The 19,544-nt window shown below is 47.2% G+C and overlaps 1 protein-coding gene across 1 annotated transcript in view; it reads right to left on the bottom strand.

Moving 5' to 3' along the window:
- The window catches only part of KPNA6 (karyopherin subunit alpha 6), a 55,810-nt gene extending 36,482 nt beyond the window's left edge, over nt 1-19,328 (bottom strand). Inside the window, exon 1 of the mRNA XM_040974116.1 lies at nt 19,227-19,328. Coding sequence (XP_040830050.1) covers nt 19,227-19,230 — 4 coding nt within the window. The 5' untranslated portion in view covers nt 19,231-19,328. The remainder of the gene's footprint in view (nt 1-19,226) is intronic.
- Nucleotides 19,329-19,544: the final 216 nt, after the last annotated feature.

The following is a 19,544-nucleotide window of genomic DNA, read 5'->3' as shown; positions in this document are numbered from 1 at the left end:
GTTAAAGGTCCTCGCCTTGCACGCCCGGGATCCCATATGGGTGCCGGTTCTAATCCCGGCAGCCCCGCTTCCCTTCCAGCTCCCTGCCTGTGGCCCGGGAAAGCAGCAGAGGACGGCCCAAACCTTTGGGACCCTGGACCCGCGTGGGAGACCCAGAAGAGGCTCCTGGCTTCGGATCGGCGTAGTATCGGCCCGTTGCACTCACTTGGGGAGTGAATCATCGGATGGAAGATCTTCCTCTCTGTCTCTCCTCTCTGTATATCCGCCTTTCCAATGAAAAAATAATAAAAATAAATCTTTAAAAAAAAAAAAAAGAAACAAACACAATAAAACCTCAGTCTTTTTTTTAAGGTCTCATTCTTGAGCTCCAAACTTCTGTATTTAATTGCTTTCTGGACACCCTCTCTTAAAGTTCAAAGATACTTGAAAATGTCCACATTTAAATCCATCTCGGTTATCAGCATCAACTACCCATCTACTTCTCAAAGCAAGATGCCTAGGAATGCTCATTTGCCCCCCTCCTCTCAGCTTTACCACTGGCTAAAACCAGTAACCAAGTCCTGCCGATTCAAACTCCTAATTCTATTCTCTAATATTACCACCTCTGTCACAGCCACTATCATCACTCACCAGGACTGCCGCGCTACTTGAACAATCACTTAGATGGAATCTTATTGAACTCTAATTTATTCTCCCCAGAGCAAGCCAAGTAAGAAATACACACAATCGCATCTCTTGTGAGATTTCAATGGCTTTTTACGATCCTCAGGATTGAGTCCTAACATCACTCCCTAAGTTATCAACCCATCTACTCTACCAATCTGTTTTTTTTTTTTTTTGAAAGAGAGGAGAGATAGAAAAGGCCAGGACTAGGCAGAACTGAAGCCAGGTGCTTCTTCTGGGTCTCCCACATGGGTACACGGGCCTCAAGACTTCAGCAGTCCTCCACTGCTTTCTCAGCCCATAAGCAGGGAGCTTGATTGGATATGAAGCAGCTGGGACACAAACCAGGCACTATATGAATGCTGGTGCCAATGGTAGAAGATTAGCTTGTTAACACTACCGGACCAGCCCTGGGATCACCAACCCTTACCCTCATACTCCCCACTAAAAACTATCCATTTTAGTTCTTGGCTTAAAGACCTTCCCCCTCACCCCTCTGACCTCACTCTGAACTGCCTTACCCAAAATCTTTATCATTTTATACTGGTCTGTAAAGATCAATTGGAGCACAGGGAGAAAAATCCTTATACACACACCACTTGGGGTGGGGAGTTGTCATATCAATACTTAAATATACATTAACTTTTATTAAGAATGGAAACCTGCATCTGTTGGTCAGAAAGCCAAGCTTTCTGAAGGCCAGCTGGCAGTTACGACTAGTAGAAGCCATGCCCAAGTGGTAAGCGTGTCTACACCCGCCTTACTGTTTCTTACTATCTATTCACTTCAGTGAATTTATTAGTTACCAGGTTTTTTTAAAACTTATTTTTATTGAAAAGTCATATTTACAGAGAGAAGGAAACACAGACAGAAAGATCTTCCACCCACTGGTTCACTCCCCAAGTGGCCAAAAGGGTCAGTGCTGAGCTGATCTGAAGCCAGGAGCCAGGAACTTCCTCCAGGTCTTCCTCACAGGTGCAGGGTCCCAAGGCTTAAGGCCGTCCTCTACTACTTTCCCAGGTCACAAGCAGGGAGCTGGAAGGGAAGTGGAGCAACCGGGATACGAACTGGCACCCATATGGGATCCTGGCACATGCAAGGTGAAGACTTTAGTTGCGAGGTTTCTGTGCCGGGCCCATTAGTTATCAGTTTTAACTAAATTAGCAGAGTCCTATCAAGAAACCAAATGGAAGGATCGTGGGCACAGTGAGCACTGTGGTGCAGGAAGTTACGCTATCACCTGCAAATGCAGTTTGAGTTACAGCTACACTACTTCCGATCCATCTCCCTGCTACTGTGCCTGAGAAGCCAGTGAACAACATAAGTTCCTGGGCCTTGCCACCCATGTGGGAGACCAGGATGGAGTTCCTGCTTCCACCCTGCCCAGATAAGACTGCTGCAAGCCGCTAGGGACTCAACTAGCAGATGAAAGATGTCTTTGTGCTAATGCACCTGGGAAGGTAGCAGATAAAGTCCTGGATCCTTGGCACTCCACAGGAGACCCAGACGGAATTCTTGCCTCCTGGCTTCAGCTTGGCATTCAATCTTGCTGTTATGGATATCTGAAGAGTAAGTCAGCAGGTGGAAGAGAGTATCTCTCATTCTGCTATCAAATAAGTAAATCTTATACTTAAAAAAGAAAAAATAGGAGCTGGCATGATGACATTTCCTCCACCTGTGTAATAGCTATTCCACATCCAACCCAGCTTCTGGCTAATGCATCTGGGAATGCAACTGAGGACAGACAGCACTTGGACACCTGCACCCAGGTGGGAAAACCAGAAGAAGCTCATTTCTGACTCCGGCTTTGGATCCGCTCAACTCTAGTTATTGCAGCCATTTGGAAAATGAACCGGTAGATGGAAGACCTCTCTAATTTTGCCTTTGAAATAAATAAAACAAGAAACTGAATGAAATAAAGTGTGAGTAACGCAAGCACAGGAGGAACAAGAAAATAGCAGAGGTGATGCCTCTGGTGGTTTGAGTTTTTATATGCCAGAATTTTATCTGCCACATTACAATACAAAAAAAAAAAAAATGTAATGACTAGATGATGAGGACTAAATAAGCAATTTTTTAAATCAACAGACTATCTGAAATAAAATACATTTATAATCTCTGTGAATCTTTTTATGCCAAATTCATATTACTCCTAAAGTAATAACTGTAAGACATTTTAAAATGTCTTCATTTGTTTTAAACATCTAAAAAATTATACAGAATTATAGTTTTGCAGCCAAGCACCATAGCCTATTAGCTGAAGTCCTCACCTTGCTCGTGTCAGGATCCCAAATGGGCACTAGTTCTAATCCCAGCAGCCCTGCTTCCCATCCAGCTCCCTGCTTGTGGCCTGGGAAAGCAGTTGAGGATGGCCCAAAGCCTTGGGACCCTGGCTCCAGGCTCCTGGCTTCTGATTGGCTCAGCACTGAATGTTGCAGCTACTTGGGGAGCGAATCAAAGGACAAAAGATCTTCTCTGTGTCTTCTCTTTACTGTACATCTAACTTTCCAATAACAAATAAAATAAGTCTTTTTAAAAAAGGAATTATAATTTTGCAAAATATAGGCTAAGAAACATTTTTGTTAAAATCTTTATTTTTTTTTAAGATTTATTTTTATTATTTATTTATTGGTAAGGCGGATATACAGAGAGGAGAGACAAAGAGGAAGATCTTCCGTCCGATGATTCACTCCCCAAGTGAGTGCAACGGCCGGTGCTATGCCGATCCGAAGCCAGAAGCCTCTTCTGGGTCTCCCACGCAGGTGCAGGGTCCCAAAGCTTTGGGCCGTCCTCTGCTGCTTTCCCGGGCCACAGGCAGGGAGCTGGATGGGAAGTGGAACTGCCGGGATTAGAACTGGCACCCATATGGGATCCTGGGCGTGCAAGGCAAGGACCTTAACCACTTGCGCCACCGCGCCGGGCCCTAAAATCTTTTTAAGATTTATATTTTATTTACAATGTAGAGTTAGGGCCGGTGCTGTGACAAAGTAGATAAAGCCATTGTCTGCAATGCTGGCATCCCATATGGCTGCTGGTTTAAGTTCCAGCTGCTGTATTTCCTATCCAGTTCTCCACTAATGTACCTGAGAAAACAATGAAAGCTGGCCCAAGTGCTTGTGCCCCTGCACCCACACAGGAGATCAAGAAGCTCCTGACTCCAGACAGGCCCAGCACCAGCCGCTGCAGCCATTTGGGGAGTGAATCAGCAGATGCAAAGGGGAGGTAGGTAGCTGAATAGGTAGGGTGTGTGTATGCGACAGGTAGGGTATATGTGTTTGTATGTACGTGTTACTCTGCCTTTAAAATAATTAAGCCTTAAAAAGAAAAAGAGGTTAGCTATGTAAAGATTGTCAAAATATTAAAAAAAGAATTTAAAAAAATTTTTTAAAAAAGCAAAAAAGAAAAAGAAAAAGAGGCCTAGGCACCTTCATTCTTCCGTGGCAGGACCTAAGCAGCCTCTGGGGGCCTGGGAACTTGGGTTAGAAGACAGCAGAGCAGAGAAGGCCTCTACTTGTCACATGCTTGGGTCCCAGACGGGTGGATGGGGTTGAGGGACAGGGCCCTAGCTGGCAGGCTGGCATGGTGAGCTTGTGGGCTGGCCTTGTGGACTCATTAACATGCATGAATCCTGGCTGGGCACAGGGGTAGTACCCCTGGCAAGCACGTGTGCTAAAGGGCTGGATCAATGTTCCAGGTCAGCACACTACCCCACCAGAAGCCCAGGCTGGGGAATCCATGTGCTCATGGGGGTGGGGACTATGGATTAATCAGTGAAAGGAGTACAGGATGTACGGGAAGGAGGACCACTGAGGGAGAACATGACAGGTGAGAAATTACTTTTGGGGGACTTCTGCTGATAAGGTCATTGTACTTGTAAGGTAAGCAAGGGGACCAAGGTTGAGCAATTTGTAGGAGGGAAGCTTTGAGGACCTTTTCAGGTCAGACCAATGCACTCATCCATGTGGGAGACATGAGCTGGGCTACTTTGCACAGACAACCTATGCCCACTTACCCACTGATGCACACTAGTTAGAGCTGAGGGTCTACCTGGCAGGGCTAAATCACAGAACCCACCAGTGAGTGTTGGAACAGGAGACAGGTAACCTTGGGCTGGACCATGACTCCAACCGGCGCATGAGGGAATCAGGTCTGGGGCAGATTCTGTGGGGGGATATGCGGATTCACCCTGTGGAACTGCAATATTTGCACAAGAGCTGGAGTGGGTGACAGGCTGAGCTAGGCATAAACCATGGAACCCCAAGACACTTATAGATACTGGGGTTGGGAACAAGCCGAATGGTTCAGACTGCACAACCATGATTATAGGCTGTGGTGCAGGCTACGCCACAAAATCCACTACAATACACAGAGGCGAGATAGACGGGGGCAGGCTGTTTTTAGGAAGGACCTAGCACCCTCTAGTACACGTGAGATCTTGATCTGGGAGTGGGCCTGGTGGGAAAACTGGGGGAACTCTCCTAGTGGGCTGTAGCTCCTGCTGGGCAAAGCTGCTCCACTTGCCAGCAAGTGTGTTGACTGATTTGGGGGAGAAGGATCAGGTAGGGCTGGGGCCAAACTTTAGCACCCCAGCATGTACAAGAGCCAGGATGGAGTGCAGGCCATGCAGGGCTAGACCATCACACCTATCAGTCAGCATGAAAGCCAGGGATGGGGCAGACTGGGTAGGGCTAGGCTGCAGCACCCATCAGCAAGAGTTGAGACTGGGGGCAGGCAGGTCAGGTCAGGTCAGGCCAGGCCAGATTGCATTCAACAGCAAAGGCCAAGACAGGGGGACGGGCAATGCTAGGTTGGGTCAGAGTAACTGCTGGCACATGCAAGATCTGTAACAGGCTGGGAAGCTAAGAGGACGCCTCAGCTGGATTGTAGCTCTTATTGGTGAGCTGGAGACCCACAACAGGGGTGGAAAACTGGGCTGGACATGGCTGCAGTATACCTCAGCATGGGTGTGGACTGGGTCTGGGGTGTGCCAGACTGGGATAGGCTCCAGCACCCACTGGTGCTCATGAGAGCTAGGGTGGATGTAGGCTAGGATAGGTGTCGGCATCTATTGAACCACATGAGAGCTTGGTCTGAGGGTGGACCAGACATGGCTGGGCTATAGCACCCAATGGTTAAGAACTGGAATGGGAGTGAGCCAGCTGGGTAAGGCCACTGTTCCTACCAGGATAGGATGTAAGCCAAGTCAGGCTGGGCCAAGAACCCACGAGTGTGTGAGAGATCCGCCACTGGAAGGTGACCTGATAGAAAAGCTTGGGAAACACCTCTATCAGGACACAGACCCTGCAGGTTAGCACAAGAATCAAGACTGGGAGCAGCCCAGACCAGGCCAGATTATAGTACACACCAGCATACATGTGGATCAGGTCTAAGGTTGGGCCAAGCTGAGCCAGTTCATAACACCCCCTGGCAGATCTGAGAATCAGGACAGGGTGCAAGACAGGCCAGGTAGGGCCACAACACCAGCCAGTTCGTATTAGGGTTGGGACTGGGAACAGTCCAGGCTGGTCTAGGCTGCACGACTTGTCAGCATGAACTGGAGCTGGAGGCAGGCCAGGCCAAGGTAAGGCAAGCCATGCCAGACTGGGCCACAGCACCCACCAGTACTCATAAGACTGAGGGGGTAGGGAGTAAGCCAGGTGGGAGGCAGTGAGGACTCCCCTGCTAGGCCACTACTGCTGGTGAGCATGAGAACTGGGACTGGGGCAGACTAGGTTAGGCAGGGTAACAATACCCATTGGCCTGCATGTTAGCTGGGTTAGTGGGAGAACCAGGCTGAGTTAAGCTATCATATCCACTGGTACATGCAAGAGCCAGGGTAAGTGCAGGCTGGTCAGGCTTTGTGCAAGTGCTGGGACTGGGGTTAAGTCTGTCAAGCTAGACCACAAAAGTATCTGGAAAGTGCAAGATCTAGGACTAGAAATGGGCCCGATAGGGAAACGGTGGGCACCTCTCTGGTATAGCACATACCAGGCTATAGCTCCCACTGGGGAGCATGAGAATGAGGGCTGGGGGCAGACCTTGCTGGATAGGCACTAGCTCCCACCAGCTTTAGTGTGGGCTGGATAGTCAGGCTGGTTGGGCTGCACTAGGCTCCAGCACTCATTGGGGTATGCAAAAGCTGAATAGGATGTGGGACAGACGGGGCCAGTCTGCTGCACATACCAGCACGTGCGGTAATCAGAGCTGGGAGCTGGCCCGGTAAGGGTTACTGTGGGTTGTTCCTAATGGGCTGCAGTTCCTGCTGGTATACATGATGGCTGAGTGTGTAGCCAGCAGGGTAGGGCTGGGCCATAGCACCCATTGGCATGCATAAGAGGTGGGGCTGGAGACAGAACTGACTAGCAATTGCAAACACTAGTGTGTGTAGGCTGACAGGGGTGACGGACTGAGATGGACCCAGTAATGCCTAGGACACACAGGAGTCAGGTTTGGGGTCACCTCAGATATAGTTTCTTTGGCGAATCCCCTCAATTAAACTATTAGACTCATAACTCCAACCACAGGGAGAATCACAGGATCTATGGTCTGACCGTGAAGTACATGTGTCAAAATTGGGTCTCCTCAGTTGCTGAAGATGCTGCAATGGACAGCATGCTCAGATGCACATAGGGGATATGACAGATCATTGAGATTTGCAGAGCAGATCTAGTACCATAGCAGATGATGACAGACAGAAGAAATTAGAAAACTCTCCCAGTCAAGCATTGACAGCAAATATCTGTGAATGAAGACTCTAGGGTGGACTATGCCAACCAAGAGACCTTGGAAGACATCGGATGGCTATTCACCATCCCTGGGTACTGATACGGTTGGGATGCTGAGAGCAGCTTCTCTCCTTCTCCCAGATACAGAAAGAAGAAAAAGAAAATTCGAAATGATCTCATCCACTTTTCCGTATTCCTCAACCCTTCCCACACTAATCAGTGGTATACATGGGCATGCATGTTTCTCAACTATGTAAACATCATCAAAAATAAAACTAAAGGACCTGGCTTGGTGGCCTAGCAGCTAAAGTCCTCACCTCGAATGCCTGGGATCCCATATAGGCGCCACTTCTAATTCTAGCAGCCCCGCTTCCCATTCAGCTCCTTGCTGTAGCCTGTCAAGGATGGCCCAGAGTCTTGGGATCCTTCACCTGCATGGGAGACCCAGAGAAGTTCCTGGCTCCTGGCTTCAGATCAGCTCAGCTCTGGATGTTACAGCCATTTGGGGAGTGACCCAGCAAATGACAGATCTTTCTCACTCTTCTCTGTGTAAACCCAGTCTGCCTTTCCAATAAAGATAAACAAATAAATAAAACACACAGGGTATTTATGCAGAATTTATAAATAAAACAGCCAATTTTTGAGCTACATACGACCTAAAATATTCCACCTTTAGTTGAGTTAATGTTTCCAGATTTTAGAAGTTGTGATATTTAAAAAAGCAGTTAATATCAGGAAAATACAGACTTAAGAGTTGCTACAAAACTGACCCAGAAAACATGAGTTCATGACAGATATTCATAAGGTTTCTATCTTTTCCTCAAGGACAAAGGCCAACTGATTTATCTTTATACTTAGTATGGAGCCTTTGACAGTAATCACTTTGTTTACTCAGTCACAAGCAGCAATTCCTTGTTATCACTGGGTATTTCTGACGCGCTAAGCTCCATGCTGAAGCGCGTCACTGGCATCATCACCTCACAGAATTTCCACAACAACCCTATTTCAGAGATGAGGAAAATGAGGCTCTGGAGATTAACTCATCAAAGAATTAACTATAAAAATAAAACAGCTGCAATAGAAGATATGAAAAACTCTATACGAAAAGTAAGAGCACAGTATTACAGAATTCAGAAGTAGGGTTCACGTACAACATAGAAGTTTCAAAGTATTTGGAAAAGCCTGATGAAATGGTAGGATTTGAATTTGACTGTGGGGGCCCGGTGTGATGGCTCAGTGCCTAAATTCCCACCTTGTATGCACCAGGATCCTATACGGTTGCTGGTTCATGTCCCGACGCTCCGCTTTGCATCCAGCTCCCTGCTTATGACCTGAGAAAGCAATGATCTATAGCCCAAACGCTTGGGATACTGCACCTGCATGGGAGACTAGGAAGAAGCTCCTGGCTCAGCTCAGCTAATCAGCACAGCTCCGGCCATTTGGGGAGTGGACCAGCAGATGAAACACGAAAGATGTTTCTGCCTCTTCTTCTCTCTATAAATGTGCCTTTCCAATAAAAATAAATAAATCTTAAAATAAATAAATAAGACTGTGGAACTTTGGCATTGTGAGGCAACAGGTTCAGCCTCTGCTGGCATCCCACATCAGAGTGTTGGTTCTAACAGTCCTGACCGCTCACTTCTCATCCAGCCAGCCCCTCCTCCCTCCCTGTGATGTGCCTGGGACAGTAGCTCTGTTAGAAACTTCTTAGTTGGAGCACTGCCTCCCGACTCCAGCCTAACCCAGACCAGAGTGGTGCGCAGAGCTGAGGAAACAAGGATTAAAGATTGCTCTATATTTGTATGTCTCTTGACCTTACAAATAAACAATAAGTTCAATAAATAAGATTTTAAAAAACAAGTGAGTTTCTACATGAAAATTGGGACTGCTTATCACTTTTTCCATGAAGAATGCTTAAAAGACAACTGAGGTAGTACAAATGGAATCAAACTAGCAAACTTAGCAGAAGTTCTCCAATGTTGCTATCTGTACGTTATGACTTTGGGAGTATCATGGCTGGAAAGAACCAGATAGGAAGATTAAGAACAAACAGTGGGCTACCTTCAGACCAGAGAAGGTCTCCCCAAGAAGCCGTTGAACTTATCTGGACAATAAAACGCTGGACTCTATGCTGGGTATAAGCTTGCAATGAACGAATCTCAGCTGAACTTGAACTGTGGTTACGCAACAAGGTGAAAAAATCCACCACGGCAAGAGGGTTATGGGAGGGGTGGGGGGAATCCCAGTACCTATAAAACTGTATCACATAATACAATGTTATTAACAAAACAAAAAGAACAAATAGTGGGGCCCAGCACTGTAGCCAGGCAGCTGAAGTCCTCATCTTATACGCACCAGGATCTCATAGAGGAGCCAGTCCACGTCCTGGCGGCCCCGCTTTCCCATCCAGTCCCTGCTTGTGGCCTGGAAAGGCAGTCAAGGACAGCCCAAAGCTTTGGGACCCTGCACCTATGTGGGAGACCTGGAGGAGGCTCCTGGTTCCTAGCTTCAGATTGGTTCAGCTCTGGCCATTGTGGCCATCTGGGGAGTGAATCAACGGACGGAAGATCTTCCTCTCTGTCTCTCCTCTGTGTGTGTCTGCCTTTCCAACAGATAAATAAATCTTGAAACAAACAAACAAAAATAGGTGGGGGCTGGCGCAGTAGCCTAGGGACTAAAGTCCTTGCCTTGCATGAAACCAGGATTCCACATGAGTGCTGGTTCATGTCCCGGTTGCTGCAATTCTCATCCAGCTCCCTGCTTGTGGCCTGGAAAAGCAGTAGAGAATGGTTCAAAGCCTTTGGACCCTGCACCTGTGTGGGAGATCTGGAAGAAGCTCTTGGCTTTGGATCGGCTCAGCTCTGGCTTATGGGGACACTTGGGAAGTGAACCAGCGGACAAAAACATTTCTCTCTGCGAACCTGCCATCCCAATAAAAAAAAAAAAAATCTTTAAAAAACAAAACAAATAGATGAGTTGCAATTTCTACTAGGCATGCATTGTATCTCTGTCCCCTTACCTGACAATTTAATAAATCTACCTTTCCAATAAAAATGTTTTTTAAAAATAATAAATCCACATAAATTTTACAAAATCACAGTAAGTTTTGCTAAGACTGGCATTGTGGCATAATGGGTTACATGCTACTTGACATTAGCATCCCATGAATAACAGTACAAGTCCCGGCTATTTCACTTCCAATCCAGGTCCTGCTAATTTGCCTGGGAAAGCAGTGGAAGATGGTCCATATCCTTGGTGCCTTGCTGTCATATTGGATACTGGGATGGAGTTCCAGGCTACTGGTAAATCGAAGATCTCATCCTCTCTATAACCTGCCTTTCAGACAGACACAGACAGACAGATAGATAATCCCGTCTTGTTTTTGCGATGTATGCTTCTGTCTTCAATTCTCACCTCTGCGGGTCAAGAACCAGGAATAAAGATTAAGATACACAGGGACAGAGCCAGCACAATGGCTTAACTGGCTAACCCTCCGCCTACAAGTGTCAGCATCAGTTTGTGTCTGAGCTGTTTCATCCCTTCTAGCTTCCCACTTACAATGGGCCTGAGAAAGCAGCAGAGGATGGCTCAAATGCCTCGGGATCCTGCACCCTTATGGGAGTCCCAGAAAAAGCTCCTGGCTTCAGATCAGCTAGTCTCTGGCTGCTGTGACCCAGAGGATAGAAGATCTTTCTGCCTCTCCTTCTCTCTGTAAGTATGTCTTCCAATAAAAATAAACTTGGGGCCTGGCGCAGTAGCTTAGTGGCTAAAGTCCTCGCCTTGCACCCATTGGAATCCTGTTATGAGAGGTGGTTCTGATCCAGGCAGCCCTGCTTCCCATCCAGCTCCCAGCTTGTGGCCTCAGAAAGCAGTCTAGGACTGCCCAAGGCCTTGGGACCCTGCACCCATGTGGGAGACTCAGAGGAGGCTCCTGGCTCCTGGCTTTGGAATGGCCAGCTCCAGCTGTGGCAGCCACTTGGGGAGTGAATCAGCAGGAGGAGGATCCTCCTCTCTGTCTCTCCTCTCTCTATGTGTGACTTTCCAATGAAAACAAAATGAAGATTAAATAAATAAATAAATAAATCTTAGATAATAATAATAAATAATTGGCTAAGGTCTGCGAGAACTTCTGTTGAATCCTTCATTGTGAATTTACTTGGATGTTTCAGTTTCCTCCTCTCTTGCTTCTTTTTATTTATTTATTTATTTATTTTCCCACATTTTATTACTAATGCTATCATTTTATGATACAGTTCCATATTCCCTTATTCCCTCCCCAATTCCCTCCCCCCCCACCTAGTTCCTTTATATCATTACTAACATATAGTTATTCATACTCAGTTATATGTCCATCATTGTGGGCATGGACAACGGCAGAGAGTCCAGAATCCTATTGTCAAGATATAGTAAACTGTTTCATTGTAAGTCCATCTTTGTCTGGAAACAGAAATGCATACCACACTGCATCCTCACATCTAGATATGTTAGTCTCCATTACATAACTACTGTACATTCCCTTAAATGAAAAGTCATGATACAAAATCAACAATAGAAAGAAAAATAGAAATTTACAATGCCATGAAGTTAAATGACATGTTACTAGATATGACAGTCTCCATTACACAACTACTATACATTCCCTCAAATGAAGAGCCACAAAACAAACTCAACATCCGGGAGAAAAAAAGAAATTAACAACACCAAGAAGTTAAACAACATGCTATTAAATGACTAACGTGTAGATGAAGAAGTGAAAATCAAGAACCTTCTTGAAGAAAATGATGCCACTGCATGATCTACGAGTCATTGAATGACTTAATCAGAACAAAGTGTTTTGAAGAGATGAAACCAACAGAAAACAACAAATCCCATGTGATATAGTTTCCGCTGATCTTTGTTGCAGTGTGTCTCCTCCAAAGAATAAACAGATGGGTTTTGTTTTTTAATCCAGTCTACTAATCTATGATGTTTGATTAAGCTTAAGCCATTTACATTCAGAATCATTTTAGGAATGTGTTGTTCATTGGTTTACTCTTCTGTTGTCATTTTACTGGGATGTTCTTCCCGTTTGCCTTTGGTTTTGGTGGGTGTTATTCCTCTTCTCTGTCAAGAGAACATCTTGAAGTATCATTTGTAGGGCAGGTTTAGAAGAGGCAAATTCTTTTAGTTTTTCTTTACTCTGGAAGAATTTTATTTCATTTTCAAAGACGAAAGAAAGCTTTGCTGGATATGTTGTCCTAGGCCGACAATTTTTTTCTTTTAGAATCTGAAATATGTCACTCCATTCTCTTCTTGCCTGTAGAGTTTCCTGTGAGAGGTCTCCTGTGAGCTTAATTGGCATTCCTTTATATGTCAATTGATTTTTTTCACATGCACATTTAAGGATCTTTTCCTTATGTTCAATTGAAGAGAGTTTGATAATCATATGTCTTGGTGAAGATCGCTTTTAATAAAGCCTGTTGGGAGTTCTGTGCCCCTTCTGGATCTTGTTTCCCAATTCTTTCTCCAGATTAGGGAAATTTTCCTTGATTATTTCATTAAATACATTTGCAAACTCAGCTTCTCTTTCTGCACCTTCTGGAACTCCCATAACTCTTATATTTGGCCTCTTAATAGTGTCTTTCAATTCTTGAATACTTTTTTTGGCCTGATCCAGCTCTGCTTCCAGGTTTTTGTTTGTTTCCCCCTGGTGACAGGAAATATCTGCCAATTCTGAGATTTTTTCTTCTGCTTGCTTCATTCTATTTTGGAGACTCTCCACTCTACTTGTAATTTGCTCTACTGTGTTCTTAATTTCTGATATTCCACCCTTGATTTGCTTTACTGCTTCCTTAAATTCTTTGAACTCTTGCATGAGCTTCTCATTTTTGACCAGAATATTTAAAATGAGTCTTATGGATTCTGTGTCCCCCATTTTCTCAATGTCTTCCTCAGTTAACTCTGAGGTTGGCATAGGGTTTTGCTCCTTTGCAGGGGAGTGCTCAGTAATATTCATTGTGCCTTTGTCTCTTCTTTTGCTCTTGATCATTGTACTTCTGGTTAGCAGAGTCTTCTTGGGGCAGGTTTCTAGGCTGTGTCACCCACAGGTCTACAATGCGATTTTACTTATTGCAGTTGGTACATGATTTTTTTTGCTTGTAGCCACTTGTGTCACAACCTCCAGCTAGTTCCAGGCCTGGATTCTTATGTCAGATCCAGGATTAGAGAGACACCAGTTGTCCTATATAATTAGGTTGTTGGTGGCGCTGATCTTGTCAAAACCTGTTGGACATTAGGTCTGGGTGCCACACAGACCTATTTTGACCCGTACAATGCCGCAGTCGGTATTATTTTCCTGCGGGACCTCAGCGAGTTCTCGCAAGCTCAGCACATGCGCAGTTCACTGTTGCCCCCTGCGGTCCCAAAGCTATTGCCACAGTGTGCAAAATGGCGCCCAACGTGCTACCACTACAGTTCTTGATCTGCTGGCTGTCAGATCCGAGGGCTACCCAAACCTGCCCCAGATGGAACCTGTAGAATGCCACGTCGTTGCAGTTCACCAAGTCAGAAATGAGCTCACTCCCCGCTCAGAGTATGCTCCTATGATACTTTCCCTTGATCTTTCCTCCTTACGCAAAATGGCGAACAATTCAGCTCTAGGGGGCTGACTGGGCTATGAAATTCACTCTGTTCTCGCACTGCCTGAGATTTGCTGCTCTGTCTCTGCTCCTGGTCAAATCAAACGGACCAGCAGTACAGACAGTACTTTGTCTGGGTTCACCTCCCAAGCTCCCAGTGAAAGTCCTTTCCCACCTGGTTGCTGGTGGAGTTCCAGCTGCTGGTGGAGTTCAGATTGCCATGCTGGAGTATCAGTCACTGCAACACCACACTGCTGTGCCCACTGCTTTCCTGTGTCTGTCAGTCTCCAGGTACCCCTCTGCTGTTGTTCTGTCCTTTCCTATTTCCTGAAATATGTCCTCTCTGCTTCATCCTGATTAAATGTTTCTCCGTCCGTTTAAATGTGTCCTTACCCTATTCCGCCATCTTGATTCTCCCTCTTGCTTCTTTTTATAAGATTTATTTTATTTTTGTTGCAAAGGCAGATGTGCAGAAAGGAGAAACACAGAGGAAGATCTTCCATCCGTTGATTCATTCCCCAAGTGACCACAAGGGCCAAGCTGAGCCAATCTGAAGCCAGGAGCCAGGAACCTCCTCCAGGTCTCCCACATAGGTGCAGGGTCCCAAGGCTTTGGGCCATCCTTGACTGCTTTCCCACGCTACAAGCAGGGTGCTGGATGGGAAGTGGAGCTGCCAGGATTAGAACTAGCGCCCATATGGAATCCTGGTGCATGTAAGGTGATGACTTCAGCCTCTAGGCCACCATGCTGCACCTCCTCCTTGCTTCTTAAGGAGGAAAGAAAAACGTGTGTGTGTGTTTAGATTTGAAAAGCAAACTGAAAAAGAGGGAGAAACAATAGATATCTCCCATCCACTGCTCCACTTCTCAAATGTTCGCCATCTGCCTGGGTCAATTGCAGCAGACAACCTGCATTCAGCAATTAAAGCACTTGAGCCGGCCTGAGCTTCCCCACTGGTATATCACAAAGACGCTGTAAGGAAAGCAGAGCAGCTGGAACTGAACTAGGCACCCAGATATAGAGTGGGGAGTCCCCAGCAGTGGCTTTAATTCACTGTGCCACAGCACCTGCTCCACCTAGCCTCCTGGTAAGCTATGCATTCATTACCCAACAAGTCCTCGCTTTCCTTTCAAAAGGCCAAGTAACATAGACAGACATGAAGATATTTAATCTGCTGGTTCACTCCCCAAATGCCTACAGTATTCTGGGCTGAGCAGAGATGAAGCCAGGGGCCCAAAACTCAATCCAGCTGGTCCACATGGAAGACAGGAACTTCACTCACTGCCTTTCTGGGTATTCATTATTATGTGTGTTTTTACCTTTTTTTAAATTATCTTTTCTTTTTTTCCCCCTGTGTGTTTGCATTATTAGGAAGCTGCAATAGCAGCAGAACCAAGACGTGCACCAAGGCACTACAACAAAGGAGGTTCGCCTCCCAGTGGCATCTGAACCACTGTACCAAAGCCATCCCCTCCTGCGCCCACCACTGTGTGTGCAGTTCCCTGTTGACAGCTCCATGGCTATGCGGTGCATGAGAGGACTTCTGAATAACTGTCCAAGTTACTAAACCGCTCTGGGCTTCACTCTCCGTATCTTGGTTCACTCCCTAAATGACTACAGAGCCAAGACAGGAGCTTCGTCTAGTCTCCCATGTGGGTGCAAGGGCTCCACCGCTTTCCTCCACTGTTTGCCCAGCCACATTATCAGGAAACTGGAAAGCAGCAGAGCATCCAAGACTAGTGATGCTGCAGGCACAATGCCAGCTCCCAACACAAACCTCTAGAATGAGGAAGGGTTCTCCAGAGTTCCCCCTCAACTCCCTTCAGATCTGATCAGATCATCACATGCCATCCCTAAGTCAATCTCTGTGTAGAAGATAGAATTACAGCAACAATTATGATAATGAAGACCTTCTCCCTTGCGGCAGGGCAGAGCAACCAGATTCCCAACAGGAAGGGCTGGAGTCCCCGTTATCAGGATCAGAACTGAACTGCAAGCATCACTCAGAAGGTGCTCCCAAAGGCAGTGAAATCACTACAAACTTGTGTCAGTCATGAAGGCGGCCCCAACAGCAACAGCACAGGAAACAGAACACCCCTGGGTGGCAGTGAAAGGCAGCAGTCTCTGTTCTCATGGGGAGTGAAGGCAGCCATGTTGGGGTGCTGACACCCGAAGTCTACATTACCACACCTGCACTAATTACCCAATGTTCTCAAAGCCTCAGTTAATCACCAGAAATGGGAACAGCCCACCTATCTCCAATCAGATGTCAGAATTAAATGTATCATTGCATTAGTTGTTATTCCCCATGTATACAGATGATCCTGTCCCACTTTCCAGTTCCTCCAAAAAAGGACTTTCTGAAACACAAGGCGGATCAGGGGGAGAGGTGGATCTCTGGGCTGATGCTGTGCAGCGCAGGGATCCCCTGTGGGCACCAGTTCGAGTCCCAGCTGCTCCCTGTTTACAGCCTGGGAAAGCAGTGGAGGATGGCTCAGGTTCCTGGGCCCCCGTATCCACACGAGGAAACAGGAAGAAGCTCCCGGCTTTGGATTGGTCTAATTTGGCTGTTGTGGTCATCTGGAGAGTGAATCTGAGGATGGAAGATCTCCGTTTTTTCTCTCACTGCCTTTCCAACAAAAATAAATAAATTTTCAGGAAAAAAAAAAAAAAGAGAAAGACAGATGGATCTAGAAAGGGAGAAGTTCCTGACTCTGAACTAAAAATTCCCTTGGGAACTTGGTAAGCTTTTACTTCACTGAGTAACTTTCATCCTGAACCCCACCAGTGAAGTCTTAACATTGTAAGTATTTTTAGAGGTTCCTGTACAATAAAATGACTAAGAATGTAACTTCTGGTTTTGCAGTCAGCTGTTACACTCTGTAAGGTTGTCTGTCAATCTTTTTTTTTGTTTTTTTAAGAATATAAATTCTGGGCCTGGTGCAATAGTCTAGTAGTTAAATCGTCGCCTTACATGTGCCAGGATCCCATAAGGGCACTGGTTAGTGTCTTGGCAGTTCCACTTCCCATCCAGCTCCCTGCTTGTGATTTGGGAAAGCGGTAGAGGATGGCCCAGTCTTGGGACCCTGCACCTTGGTGGGAGACGCAGAAAAGCTACTAACTCCTGATTGGCTCAGCTCCACCTGTTGGGGCCACTTTGGGGAGTAAAGCAAAGGATGGAAGATCTTGTTTCTCCTCCTCTCTGTAAAATCTGACTTTCCAATAAAAATATACAAAACTTCAAAGAAAAAAATTGAAATTTTTTCTTCTTTTCTTAAAATGTATTTTCACTGGAAAGAAATATTTACAGAGAGGAGGAAAGAGAAAAATCCTCCATCCTTTGGCCCACTCCCCAAATGGCTACAACAGCCGGAGCTGAGCAGATCTGAAGCCAGGAGCTTCTTCCAAGCTCCCACGCGGACGCAGGGTTCCAAGGCTTCGGGCTGTCCTTGACCGCCTTCCCAGGCCACAAGCAGGGAGCTGGATGGGAAGTGCAGCAGCTGGGATATGAAGCAGTGCCTACTTGGAATCCTGGCACTTAGAGGTAGATTAGTCAGTTGAGCCAACATGCAAGGTCCTAGTCTGTCAATCTTTAAAACCTGAAAAACATATCTATTTGTCAGAGTTTAAGAAGTCAAATGTTAATTGCTTCCTTGGACAGCACCAGTGTTCCTGAAACCAAAGACCACCACAAAGTCTGGAATAGGTAAGTCTCTCAAATCTTTTCATTGATACATAAAGTTGCCACTAGGAACAAAAGCCTGTCAGTCTTACCATGCCGTGGAGGACTCGGAAAACAAAGTGCTTAAGGGAAAGGAACTAAAAGAATCTGTTCTGATATTTACAAAGCCTTTGCTGAACTCCAAATACCGAGTTATCTTGTCACTCTGAATAAGAAAAGGATGGCTCTGAGAGCTAGGAAAAGAACACTGCAGATTTTGCTGGATGGTTTCCACACGGACGGTTGCATTGTGCAAGTATGTGATTTGTCTGGGTGACAGGCCTGCCAACAGTACCAGAACTTATTCTAAAGTTACTGCCTTACAGTTCAGAAAATAATTTTTTTTCTTCATTAGGATCACTGATCCTAGACCAAGCAACATTGCAGAAACTCAATTTCAGGGTGTCTTCCCCTCCCCCAACACACACACATACACACACACCCTATTTCGGAGCAGCAATTCACTCTGAATTTTTTTCTCTCGGTTTTGTTCGGACCAAAGGTTTCCAAGCGAGCCCACAAGCAAAAGCACAACTTCGCTTAGGCTTAAAAAAGCATTTCTTTACCCTCTGTCCAGCCCAACCACTAGAGGGCCAAGCAATTAAAAGGCCGGGGGGGGGGGGAGGAGGCAGCGGTTACTTAACTGGGAATCTGAAGAATCACCCTGCCTTAGCCACTACCCTGGGTGAGTTACTTTCCCTCCCTATGCCTCAGTTTCCTCGTCTGTGAAATAGGAACACCGCTTGTACAATGGACGCCGAGGCATGTCAAGCGGTGAGCAACATGCTTGCACACACAACAGCCCAGCCCATCCACGCTCACACCACCGACTCCACGTCCAAAGGCTCGGATCCTCTTCCAGAGCTCAACAGGTCACTCCCTGTCCGCCAGCCAGGACTGGCCCTGAAGCCCTCAGTCCCCGGACCCAGCGATATCCACCAGGGCTCGACCCTCGGTGTCCTCCGGCTAGCAGGGCCGTCACGGAGCCCCGCCGCACCACCCCATTTCCGCCTCCCTCTCGGCCTCGGGGGGCGCGAGCTGTCCTCGCCCCGGCGGTCTCTGCTCACCGGCCCGAGGCTAGGTCACCCAACGCCCCCTTCCTTCCCTCATTCCGGTCCAGATGCACGTCCCCGTCACACACACACACACACACACACCCCGAAAAGAGGGTGCCTTCCGCGCCCCCTCCGGCCAGCCGCCCGCAGCCTCGGCGCGGGGCGCACCGCAGGCCCCTGGAGTGGGCTCCGGCCCGAAGCCACCACGTGGGGACCCCGGGCACGTCCACGGAGCCCCGGGGCCAGCTCCGGAGCTGCTCCCCGCGCGGGCCCGAGCCCGGCTCCAAACTGGCTTCGGGGGCACCTCCGGCCTGGCTTCCCCCTCGGACCTTCTCTAGAGGGACTCCGGACGCCTTACGCAGACAGGGACACGGGCCCTCGCCAGACCCCACAGCCCCAAGACCGCCTCAGCCAGGGCACCCCGGTGCCTGGCAGCCTGACTCACCCATCGCGGCTCCGCTCGCTCGGACTTGGCGGCGGCAGCCTCAGCGGTAGCTCCAGCAGACAATATGGCGGACCCGCAGGACGGCAGCCCGAAAGGGACAGACATTCAGCTCCGGAACGGAACGCCTTCTCGGCTCAGCTGCCTAGATCTTGCCAAACGCGCTTGCTTAAAGAGCCCGCAGCTTTCAAAGGTGGGGGATGAGACTTGGATTCCGAAAAAGTGTGGCTGGACGGAGACTGGGAGGGACAGGCACTAAGCAGTTGAACGTGCTTTAGCAGTTCGCAACTGTTTCTGATCTCCTCCCAGAGAAACTTTTGC

This window comes from Ochotona curzoniae, unplaced genomic scaffold (assembly GCF_017591425.1).
Source record: "Ochotona curzoniae isolate NIBS_2020 unplaced genomic scaffold, NIBS_Ocur_1.0 contig_2404, whole genome shotgun sequence".
Lineage (NCBI taxonomy): Eukaryota > Metazoa > Chordata > Mammalia > Lagomorpha > Ochotonidae > Ochotona > Ochotona curzoniae.
The sequence above is the reverse complement of the archived record's forward strand: the minus strand, read 5'-3'. Positions and strand labels throughout refer to the sequence as shown.